We start from the raw sequence: 12,583 nt of genomic DNA, 5'->3' as shown, positions 1-12,583 counted from the left end.
TAACAGAATGAGAGGGTTGTCATAAGGCAACAGCTCTTCATAACAGAATGAGAGGGTTGTCATAAGGCAACAGCTCTTCATAACAGAATGAGAGGGTTGTCGTAAGGCAACAGCTCTTCATAACAGAATGAGAGGGTTGTCGTAAGGCAACAGCTCTTCATAACAGAATGAGAGGGTTGTCGTAAGGCAACAGCTCTTCATAACAGAACGAGAGGGTTGTCATAAGGCAACAGCTCTTCATAACAGAATGAGAGGGTTGTCGTAAGGCAACAGCTCTTCATAACAGAATGAGAGTGTTGTCGTAAATTGTCTTTATGTGCACCTGACGTTTACTACAAACGGATAATAGTCCGTGCTTGACTTGGGCGGATAATAATACATACACTGAGTGTACAAAGCATTAGGAACACCTGCTCTTTCCAGGCGGACCAGGTGAATCCAGGTGAAAGCTGTAATATCTTATTAGTGTCACCTGTTCAATCCACTTCAATCCGTGTAGATGAAGGGCAGGAAACAGGTTGAAGGAGGATGTTTAAGCCTTGAGACAATTGAGACATGGATCGTGTATGTATGTGTGCATTCAGAAGGTGAATTGGCAAAACAAAATATGGAACGCTTTGGACACCTTGTAGTCCATGCCCCGACGAATTTTGGCTGTTCTGAGGGCAAAAGGGGGTGCAACAATTAGGAAGGTATTGATAACGTTTTGTACACTCAGTGTATTGTAGTAGATATTAGGTTTTGCTACACTCTTGTCTCTGATGTAAATGACTGGATCTACCTGGATCTACACGGATTGAAGTGGATTGAACAGGTGACACTAATAAGGGATCATAGCTTTCACCTGGATTCACCTGGTCCGGCTTCACAACACTGTCTATGTGGGTGGACCAATTCAGTTTGTCCGTGATGTGTACGCCGAGGGACTTAAAACTTACTACCCTCTCCACTACTGTCCCGTCGATGTGGATAGGGGGGGTGCTCCCTCTGCTGTTTCCTGAAGTCCACGATCATCTCCTTTGTTTTGTTGATGTTGAGTGTGAGGTTAGGTTCTTTTTAGAACCTAAAAGGGTTATTCGACTGCCCCCATAGAAGAACCCTTTGATGAACCCTTTTTGGTTGAGCAAGGCACTTAACCCTAATTGCTCCAGGGTCAATAATGGCTGATCTCTGGTCGTGACCCCACTCTCCTAGGATATTTCAGAGGGAGTGGGATATGCAACAACAAAAAAATAGAACAAATGTAAGTTATAATATAACTGTCTAAAACACTGTTACTTAACCAGTCAACTGGGTAGTCCCGACCTTTACAGCATGTCAGAGACAAGAGATGGTAGTTCTCTGTCTCTTATCCTCCCTCATAGCACAATATGTATGACGAGTAATCATATGATCAGGAACCAACTCTATCACAGATCATTCTCACAGGCCTTACATTGCTAGTCAACTGGATAGACAGATGGGTAGATCCAGTCATTTTCTGTAGTTCTTCGAGGTTGTTGCCTCTTGATCCTCCCTCGTAGGATAATGGGTAAATAGGTGATCATCTGACCAGGTGTTCCTCTACAGGTGCAGATCCAGACCAAGAAGATTGACCTGAGTCATGTGACCTCCAAGTGTGGATCCCTGGACAACATTCGCCACCGGCCAGGTAAACAACCTGCTCTACCTGTGTACTGGTATTATAGGTCTATGTGATGTGTTTCTGTTGATTATTTATGTGATGAGTATTTTATATGGGAGCAGCAGTGCTTGTATGTCCAAGGCATATTTCTCTATCTTGGACAATAAAGTTGGACAAAATATTGATCTTATCTACCTGGGTCACCCCACACTGACACTTGAGATATATGGGAACCTACAGTCAATCTACAACGCACTAGAACCATGTTGGGCTTGTATAGGAATTAGACTTCTACCTGACTGTAGATAAAGGAACGAGTGATAGAGCATCATAGAATGCATCTCAAATGGAACACTAATACATATATCCAAATCAAATCTAATCTAATTGTATTGTTAATGCGAATGTAGCGAAAGGCTTGTGCTTCTAGTTCCGACAATGCAGTAATAACCAACGAGTAATCTCACCTAACAATTCCACAACTACTACCTTATACACACAAGTGTAAAGGGATAGAAGAATATGTACATAAAGATATATGAATGAGTGATGGTACAGAACGGTATAGGCAAGATACAGTAGATGGTATCGAGTACAGTATATACATATGAGATGAGTAATGTAGGGTATGTAAACATAAAAGTGGCATAGTTTAAAGTGGCTAGTGATACATGTATTACATAAAGATGGCAAGATGCAGTAGATGATATAGAGTACAGTATATACAGTACATATACATATGAGATGAGTAATGTAGGGTATATAAACATTATATTAAGTTGCATTGTTTAAAGTGGCTAGTGATACATTTTTTTCATCAATTTCCATTATTAAAGTGAGCTGGAGTTGAGGTAGTATGTTGACCGCAGCCACTCAATGTTAGTGGTGGATGTTAACCGTCTGACGGCCTTGAGATAGAAGCTGTTTTTCAGTCTCTAGTTTGCCCCCGGTGATGCGTTGTGCAGACCTCACTACCCTCTGGAGAGAGAGTCTTACGCTTGTGGGGGGAGCAGTTGCCGTACCAGGCGGTGATACAGCCCGACAGGATGCTCTCGATTGTGCATCTGTAGAAGTTTGTGAGTGCTTTTGGTGACAAGCCTCCTGAGGTTGAAGAGGCGCTGTTGCGCCTTCTTCACAACACTGTCTATGTGGGTGGACCAATTCAGTTTGTCCGTGATGTGTACGCCGAGGGACTTAAAACGTACTACCCTCTCCACTAATGTCCTGTCAATGTGGATAGGGGGGTGCTCCCTCTGCTGTTTCCTGAAGTCCACGATCATCTCCTTTGTTTTGTTGACGTTGAGGTTATTTTCTATATAATGCACTACTTTTGTCCAGAGACATATGGGTATGGGCTGTAGTCAAAATTAGTGCACTATAAGGAAAATGGTGCCATTTAGGATGCGTACGTACAATAACTAATTCACGTGTAGTGTGTGATGCGGACAAATCCCCCCTGCTCTGAAAGAGTGGTGACTGACTGCTGCGTCAGAGTCCTACACCGCCATCTGGTGGTCAGTATCAGTATGTTTAATATAATTACATTCACACTGCTTCACTCAATTCAATTCAAAGGGCTTTATTGGCATGGGAAACATATGTTTACATTGCCAAAGCAAGTGGAATAGATAATAAACAAAAGTGAAATAAACAATAAAAAATGTCAAGTAAACATTACACTCACAAAAGTTTCAAAGGAATAGAGACATTTCAAATGTCATGGTATGGCTATGTACAGAGTTATAAAGATGTGAAAATAGTTCAAGTTTAAAAGGGAAAATAAATAACCATAAATATGGGTTGTATGTACAATCATGTTTGTTCTTCACTGGTTGCCTTTTTCTCGTGGCAACAGGTCACAAATCTTGCTGCTGTGATGCACACTGGTATTTCGCCCAATTGATCAAATCAAATCCAAATCTAATTTTATTAGTCACATGCGCTGAATACAACAGGTCACCTTACAGTGAAATGCTTACTTACGAGCCCCTAACCAACAGTGCCGTTTCAAAAAATATGGATAAGAAATAAGAGATGAAAGTAAGAAGTAAATAAAGAGCAGCGGTAAAAAAGAACATTATACTGTATAAAGGGGGGTGTCCGTACAGAGTCAATGTGGGGGGCACCGGTTAGTTGAGGTAGTATGTACATGTGAGTAGAGTTATGGGAGTCTATTCAAGTTCTATTTGTTTTCAAATTCTTTGTGGGTCCGTGTAATCTGAGGGAAATATGTGTCTCTAATTGGTCATACATTTCGCAAGAGGTTAGGAAGTGTAGCTCAGTTTCCACCTCATTTTGTGGGCAGTGTGCACATAGCCTGTCTTTTCTTCAGAGCCATGTCTGCCCACAGTGGCCTCTCTCAATAGCAAGGCTATGCTCGCTGAGTCTGTACATACGGTAGTCAAAGCTTTCCTTCATTCTGGGTCAGTCACAGTGGTCAGGTATTCTGCCACTGTGCACTCTCTGTTTAGGGCCAAATAGCATTCCAGTTGGCTCTGTTTTTTTGTCAATTCTTTCCAATGTGTCAAGTAGTTATCTTTTTGTTTTCTCAGGATTTGGTTGGGTTTAATTGTGTTTCTGTTGCTGTCCTGGGATTCTGTAGGGTCTGTTTGTGTATGTGAACAGAGCCCCAGGACCCGCTTGCTAAGGGGACTCTTCTCTAGGTTAAGTGAAGGCTTTATTATGGAAGGTTTGGGAATCTCCACCTTCCTTTTAGGTGGTTGTAGAATTTAACAGATCTTTTCTGGATTTTGATAATTAGCGAGTATTGGCCCAATTCTACTCTGTGTGCATTGTTTGGTGTTTTACGTTGTACATGTCTCAAATTGGTGTTTGATCAATTTTGTGAATTTTTGGTTGGTGAACGAACCCCAGCCCTCACAACCATATAGGGCAATGAGTTATTTAACTGATTCAAGTATTTATTTTTGCCTGATCCTAATTGGGATGTCAAGTTTTATGTTCCTTTTGATGGCGTAGAGGACCCTTCTTGCCTTGTCTCTCAGATCGTTCACAGCTTTGTGTAAGTTACCTATAGTGCTGATGTAGGTTGAAGAGTTTTTTGTGTGCTCTAGGACAACATTGTCTAGGTGGAATTTGTATTTGTTGTCCTGGTAACTTTACGTTTTTTGGAACACCATCATTTTTGTCTTACTGAGATTTACTGTCAGGGCGCAGGTCTGACTAGGTACTAGGTTCTTCTGTAGGCCCTCCTTGGTTGGGGACAGAAGCATGAGATCATCAGCAAATAGTAGACATTTGACTTCAGATTCTAGTAGGGTGAAGCCGGGTGCTACAGACTGTTCTAGTGCCCTCGCAAATTCATTGATATATATGTTAAAGAGGGCGGGGCTCTGTGGAAAGAAATGTGTGCTTTTTGCCTATTTTAACAGCACACTTGTTGTTTGTGTACATAGATTTTATAATGTCGTATGTCATTCCCCCAACACCGCTTTCCATCAATTTGTTTAGCAGACCCTCATGCCAAAATCAACAAAGCAGGAGAAGATCTTGCCTTTGCTTTGGTTTGTTTGTTTGTCATTTAGGGTGTGCAGGGTGAATACGTGGTCAGTCATACAGTCATTTGGTAAAAAGCCAATTTGACATTTGCTCAGTACATTGTTTTCACTGAGGAAATCAGTGGTGGTCAATGCCGTTTAAGATGAGGCAGGACGACTATTTTTTTCTCATGAGCATGGCCTTATTTCTATTACAGCATAATGGATGATTGTCATTCATATTCCATTCAACCAGTTCAATGTAACATCGATAGGTTTATGCTACTACATGATACTCGGATTTTCCCTAAACCCATCATGAGGTTGCTACAACCTAGCCTATGAATGAAAGTTTACAGTGTAGGTGCACACAGGCCGAGAGGAAAATGTTAGTGACACGTTCAATATCGCCTTGCAAACTCTTGCCTGCATCTAGCTGATCTTATTTTTTGAACTGCCTTGTTGATTAGGGGCTCGTAGGTAAACATTTCACTGTAAGGTACATCTGTTGTATTTGGGCGCATGTGACTAATACAATTTGATTAGATTTGTTTTACACCTGGTAATTTGGTGGATGGGACTACCGGGTTCTCTGTAACCTAGAGGGCAACAAATGGGTCCGTCTCCTCTATACAATCTGAATTTCCCTATGTCCTAATTAACCCATAGAGGTAATGATTTATTTCTGAAGCACCTTTTCAATTACATTATCAAGTGATATATTGGCAGAGTATGGACCCCAGGAAGACTATAATCATGGCAACAGCTAATGGGGATCCTGATAAGGACTAAGGGTCTCGTCTGTCTTTTCATTGGTTTGACTAATTATTGATGATAAAGTATAATGATTTATTGGAACACCTCTCTCTTTCTCTCTCACCATCTTACCCTTGTCTTCTTGGGTCTTTCTCCCCTTCCCTCTGCCCCCCTTCTCCCTCTCTCCATCTGCTCCACTAGGGGGAGGTAACGTGCGCATAGAAAATGTGAAGCTGGACTTCAAAGACAAGGCCCAGCCCAAGGTGGGTTCCCTGGATAATGCACACCACACCCCTGGTGGAGGCCTCATTATGGTAAGTCCCATCATAATGTCACCTCATCACAACGAAGATTGTGTGAGTCCCAAATGGCACCTTATTCCTTTAAAGGGCCCTATGTGCTCTGGTCAAAAGTAGTGCTCGATAAAGGCAATAAGGTCCCATTTGGGACGCACACTGATCAGCCGGACATCAGTCTCAAACAGTCTCCTCCAAGGTTAGCACCACTCGAACCCTCCATATGACATCTGTGTGTCTATTCCCAACCTGTGTATTTGTGCTTATCCCCAACCTGTGTGTGTGTGTGTGTGTGTGTGTGTGTGTGTGTGTGTGTGTGTGTGTGTGTGTGTGTGTGTGTGTGTGTGTGTGTGTGTGTGTGTGTGTGTGTGTGTGTGTGTGTGTGTGTGTGTGTGTGTGTGTGTGTGTGTGTGTGTGTGTGTGTGTGTGTGTGTGTGTGTGTGTGCATATCCCCAACCTGTGTGTGTGCGTGCATATCCCCAACCTGTGTGTTTGTGCTTATCTCTAACCTGTGTGTGTGTGCATATCCCCAACCTATGTGTTTGTGCTTATCCCCAACCTGTGTGTGTGTGTGTGCATATCCCCAACCTATGTGTGTGTGCATATCCCCAACCTATGTGTGTGTGCATATCCCCAACCTGTGTGTGTGTGCTTATCCCCAACCTGTGTGTTTGTGCTTATCCCTAACCTGTGTGTGTGTGCATATCCCCAACCTGTGTGTTTGTGCTTATCCCTAACCTGTGTGTGTGTGCATATCCCCAACCTGTGTGTTTGTGCTTATCCCTAACCTGTGTGTGTGTGTGCATATCCCCAACCTATGTGTTTGTGCTTATCCCCAATCTGTGTGTGTGTGTGCATATCCCCAACGTATGTGTGTGTGCATATCCCCAACCTATGTGTGTGTGCAAATCCCCAACCTGTGTGTGTGTGTGTGCATATCCCCAACCTGTGTGTGTGTGCTTATCCCCAACCTATGTGTTTGTGCTTATCCCCAACCTGTGTGTGTGTGTGCATATCCCCAACCTGTGTGTGTGTGTGTATCTCAATTACCCTAACTCCTTGTAGATCGAGAGCCACAAGCTGTTGTTCCGTGACACGGCCAAGGCCCGGGTGGACCACGGGGCGGAGATCATCATGACCCAGTCACCGGGAATGGGCATGTCAGGGACGCTGTCCCCCCACCGCCACAGCCACCTGTCCTCCTCCGACAGCATCAACTTGCTGGAGCCTCCACAGCTAGCCACTCTGGCTGACGATGTCACCACTGCCCTGACCATGCAGGGTTTGTGAGAGCCTTGACAACCTCTACCTGGATACATTGACCCCCACCCTGCCTCCAGTCAATCCCAGCCCAGATATCCAGGCACGCAGACACCCCAGGCACCGGACACCTTCACCCTTCCTCCAGCCACCATATCCCCCAGGCCTGGACCCCCCTCACCCAGTCCTGCCTCCAGTTTCACTCCAGTCCACCACAGCCCCGGACACCTTTCCCTGCCTACAGTCTCCCTCCAGCCCCGGACGGTTTCCCCTGCCTCCAGACGACTAATCCCAGACTCCTGACACCCTCAACTTGCTTCCAGTTTAACCTGACCCCAAGCCTCGGACTCCCTCACTTTCCTCTAGTCCACCACAGGCTCCCTCATAAATCCTCCACCCAGCCTTCAATTTCCCTCAATTCCACCTCCAGCCTCGGGTACCGAACAGCCCACCCTGCCTCAACCCCACTCTGCTTCTAGTCCACTCTGCCTCCAGTCCACTCTGCCTGTAGACTGCTCAGCCCCCCGGACAACTTCCCTTTGCCTCCACTCAGCCTCTACTCTTCCTGCGAGTCCATCCCAGACACCCTCGCCCCAACCGACCTCTAGTCCACCCTAGACTCCCTCACCCTGTCCCAGCCCTCAGACTCAGACACCGCCATCCTGCAGCAGCCTCATATCCGCCGCCCGATGGAGCTGCCTACCCTGCCCTATGTCATCAAGATAAATGAAGAAACAACAACAACAACCCCGAGGGAACTACAGACTATTTAGAAAGTACTTTTGGTCTATTTTTGTTGATATTTCCATTCCAAGTACCTGTATTTGGTGTATTTGATTTATTTATGCTGCATATAGATAGATAGGTGTATACATAGTTAGATGGTGTTGAAGGTAGGGTGGGGTGGTCTCTGTTCAGTGCTTAGAAGCAGCTTTCTCTTGCCATAGGTAGAAAGTCACGTGGCCATGCCCATACAATACCCGTGCCTACTTGCCAACACGTCTTGTTTTTCTCAGTAAAGTGAATGGATGCCAGACTCAATATTCACCATACATCAAGCATCCTTGAGGCAAATCATGCTTGTCCAACATCCAATATATAATAAATATATAAACAACTATTATATATACAGTACCAGTCAAAAGTTTGGACACATCTATTCATGACATTAGATTTTTTAAAAACTATTTTCTACATTGTAGAATAATAGTGAAGACATCAAAATGTTGAAATAACACATATGGAATCATGTAGTAACCAACAAAGTGTTATAAAAAATGTATTTTATTTTTGAGATTCTTCAAAGTAGCCACCCTTTGTCTAGATGACAGCTTTGCACACATTTGGCATTATTTCAACCAGCTTCATGAGGTAGAAACCAGGAATGCATTTCAATTTACAGGTGTGCCAATTAACAGGGTTGCCTAATTTGTGGAATTTCTTTCCTTCTTAATGCGTTTGTGTTGTGACAAGGCAAGGTTGGCAAAAGTCCAAATCCATATTATGTCAATAACAGATCAAATAAGCAAAGAGAAATGACAGTCCATCATTACTTTAAGACATGTAGGTCAGTCAATCCGGAAAATGTCAAGAACTTTGAAAGTTTCTTCAAGTGCAGTTGCAAAAACCATCAAGCACTATGATGAAACTTGCTCTAACGAGGACCGCCACAGGAAAGGAAGACCCAGAGTTACCTCTGCTGCAGAGTTCATTAAAGTTACCAGCCTCAGAAATTACAGCCCAAATAAATGCTTCACAGAGTTCAAGTTAATGATACATCTCAACATCTACTGTTCAGAGTAGACTGTGTGAATCAGGCCTTCATGGTTGAATTGCTTTAGAGAAACCTCTAATAAAGGACACCATTAAAGAGAGAAAAACCGTGATTGGGCCAAGAAACATGAGCAATGAACATTAGACTTGTGGAAATATGTCCTTTGTCCTGATGAATCCAAATTTGAGATTTTTGGTTCCAACTGCCATGTCTTTGTGAGACGTGTGTGGTTCCCACCGTAAAGCATGGAGGAGGAGGTGTGGGGGTGCTTTGCTGGTGACACTGTCAGTGATTTATTTACAATTGAGGTGAACGGATGAGGTGAACGGATGATCTCCATGTGTGTGGTTCCCACCGTAAAGCATGGAGGAGGAGGTGTGGGGGTGCTTTGCTGGTGACACTGTCAGTGATTTATTTACAATTGAGGTGAACGGATGAGGTGAACGGATGATCTCCATGTGTGTGGTTCCCACCGTAAAGCATGGAGGAGGAGGTGTGATGTGTGGGGGTGATTTGCTGGTGACACTGTCTGTGGTTTATTTACAATTGAAGGCACACATAAACAGCATGGCTGCCACAGCATTCTGCAGCGATACTCCATCCCATCTGGTTTGAGTAGGTGAACGGATGATTTCCATGTGTGTGTGGTTCCCACCGTAAAGCATGGAGGAGGAGTTGTGATGGTGTGGGGGTGCTTTGCTGGTGACACTGTCTGTGATTTATTTACAATTGAGGTGAACGGATGAGGTGAACGGATGATCTCCATGTGTGTGGTTCCCACTGTAAAGCATGGAGGAGGAGGTGTGATAGTGTGGGGGTGCTTTCTGGTGACACTGTCTGTGATTTATTTACAATTGAAGGCACACTTAACCAGCATGGCTACCACAGCATTCTGCAGAAATACTCCATCCCATCTGGTCTGTGCTTAGTGGGACTATCATTTGTTTTTCAACAGGACAATGACCCAAAACACACCTCCATGCTGTGTAAGTGCAATTTGACCAAGAAGGATGAGATGGTTTGGGATGAGTTGGACCGCAGAGTGAAGGAAAGGCAGCCAACAAGTGCTCAGCATATGTGGGAACTCCTTCAAGACTGTTGGAAAAGCATTCCAGATTAATCTGGTTGAGAGAATGCCAAGAGGGTGCAAAGCTGTCATTAAGGCAAAGGGTGGCTACTTTGAAGAATCTCAAATCTAAAATATATTCTGAGTTGCTTTTAACACTGTTTTGGTTACTACGTGATTCCATGTGTGTTATTTCATAGTTTTGATGGCTTCACTAATATTCTAACATGTAGAAAATCGAAAACATTTTTAATAAAAACTTAAATGAGTAGGAGTGTCCAAACTTTTGACTGGTACTGTATATATATATATATACATATATATATATATATATATATATATATATATATATATATATATATATATATATATATATATATATATATATATATATATATATATACATGCCAGCTCTTTGTCAGCAACAACATCTCTTCAAAAAACGATTTTAAAAAAGTGATAAAGGACTTAACTTATACCTGTACAATTGCATTACTGCAAGCACTAGATAATGGTATGATGAGCATGTATCAATTCTAGTTACGGAAAGAGGCTATTTTCTATTTCAAATAAAAGGATTTGAGTAAGTTATTTACTGAATCATTGGATAAAGATATGAACACTTCATGTTTTTGTAGATATTAGTTGACTAGTATGTTATGCTTGTTGAAGTTGACTTCAGACAACTGTGCTGATATTGTTAAGAAGTGCATCTTTCAGGCCTGCAATAGAGTACTAAAGGCCCTGTGGCAGACTAGCTTCCTGTCCAGGGGGTGTACTTGTACATCAAGCTGCCTCACACTACAGAGTTAGGCTCCTGCCCATTTGGGCCATTCTGGCTCAAACAAGGCTTATTTTACTTACAGAGTATTAAATGTACCCTAACTATGTTACTTAACTATCACCTTGTCAGAGAGCCCATGGATTTCGATGACAAAGAGTCAGATTACAATCAAGATATTTTTTAGAGTTGAATCATTCCAAGTTGCAGCACATACTTTAGTAGCACAACACATTAGGCTACATCTCCATTACTTCACTTCTCTGTCACTCACATCTCTCCCGTGAATCCTCCTCACACGCAGGTGAGTCTGGGAAGGGTAGTTTCATATTAAGAGTCCCAACATAAAATCTCAATGGCAATGCCATAATACAATTCTCAGATACACATGACATATTTCTGATTATAAAATATATTTTACTTTCAGAGTACTAAATAATGCTACTCTCAAGAGTTCTCTCTGGGAGTTTTTCTTCTAGAAGGCTGTTTTGCCAGTCCTGGTTAAGTTTAAGAGGATGCTGCAGTGATTCTCATCTCACAAATCTCAGTTCAAAAGAAACTTTGATGTAGCTGAAAGCTCACAGAAGCTGTGATCACGATCCATTCACGAACGCTAGCGACAGTAGGCATTGGATGGCTGTAAGATCCTTTAGTCCATAGTGTTTGATGAACAACCCAGGGCTCTTAGAGCAGGCTGAGAATGCACTCAAGAGGGCTTGCAGTTGTCTGAAAAATATTGTGAATGAAACTATGACTATTATTTAAATATTCAATTTAGGAAGCAGCTGTGGAACTCTGGACCTTGTGTCCTTACAGTTCACTTCTAGATGCTAGGTTTGTTTTGTGTAAAACATTTAGGGTGGGGAAATAAAGGGGGTAAATGCATTAAAAAATACATTTCATATAAACAAACTTTAAAAAAGGAAACAACAAATATTGTTGCATCTGTTTGATAAAGTGTTACGGTGTATTTTTTCTGTTGCCATTGTGGTATTTAGCCCTCCTTCCTCTCCTAGTATTCCTGATGTTTGTTTGCTTCTATGTACTTTCTGCATCCCCCTATCTCCTATCCGCTACCCCAGCCTACAGCAACTGTTAATGTCATTAAAATTAGATGTACACAGCTTTTTCTCCTGTTGATAAGGTACTAATAAAAAAATGCTCTTAACAATTAATGACAATAAAAAAACTATGAAGAACACTCTCGTTTTGAGTACTTCCAAACTTTGCTGAACTTATAGTTACCACCAATGTTATTATAGTAAACTAAAACTGAAACATACAAAAACTAATCATGAAAAACAATGAGTCATGTCTTTGGTCACGTTTGCGTGGGTCAAACAAAATGACCCCAATGACTGGTTGACAAAGTCTCCCACAATGCAGGCGATGGCTGCAGGACAACGTTGGTGAAGAGCAAGCTGCAGAAACCTCCAGTCGACCTCAGACAAAACTTCATGAGTTTTGATCACGCTTTTTTTGTAAAGTTCATTCAGTTTTGTTACGGTTTTCTTGTGTCAAAAGAGAGG

The 12,583-nt window shown here is 42.5% G+C and overlaps 1 protein-coding gene across 14 annotated transcripts in view; it reads left to right on the top strand.

The window, feature by feature from the left end:
* The window catches only part of map2 (microtubule-associated protein 2), a 176,595-nt gene extending 167,999 nt beyond the window's left edge, over nucleotides 1-8,596 (top strand). For 13 of the 14 annotated variants that reach the window (XM_046363308.1, XM_046363307.1, XM_046363305.1 and 10 more), the window contains 3 exons: nucleotides 1,570-1,651; nucleotides 6,079-6,191; nucleotides 7,239-8,596. In XM_046363308.1, the coding sequence (XP_046219264.1) occupies nucleotides 1,570-1,651; nucleotides 6,079-6,191; nucleotides 7,239-7,463 (420 nt within the window). In that variant the 3' untranslated portion in view covers nucleotides 7,464-8,596. The remainder of the gene's footprint in view (nucleotides 1-1,569; nucleotides 1,652-6,078; nucleotides 6,192-7,238) is intronic. The other variant, XM_046363304.1, reaches the window with a different exon arrangement.
* The last annotated feature ends 3,987 nt before the right edge of the window (nucleotides 8,597-12,583 follow it).

The sequence above is a fragment of the Oncorhynchus gorbuscha genome, linkage group LG09, assembly GCF_021184085.1.
Source record: "Oncorhynchus gorbuscha isolate QuinsamMale2020 ecotype Even-year linkage group LG09, OgorEven_v1.0, whole genome shotgun sequence".
In the NCBI taxonomy this organism is placed as follows: Eukaryota; Metazoa; Chordata; class Actinopteri; order Salmoniformes; family Salmonidae; genus Oncorhynchus; species Oncorhynchus gorbuscha.
Note: the sequence above shows the minus strand (reverse complement) of the source record. Positions and strands in the feature narration are given on the sequence as shown.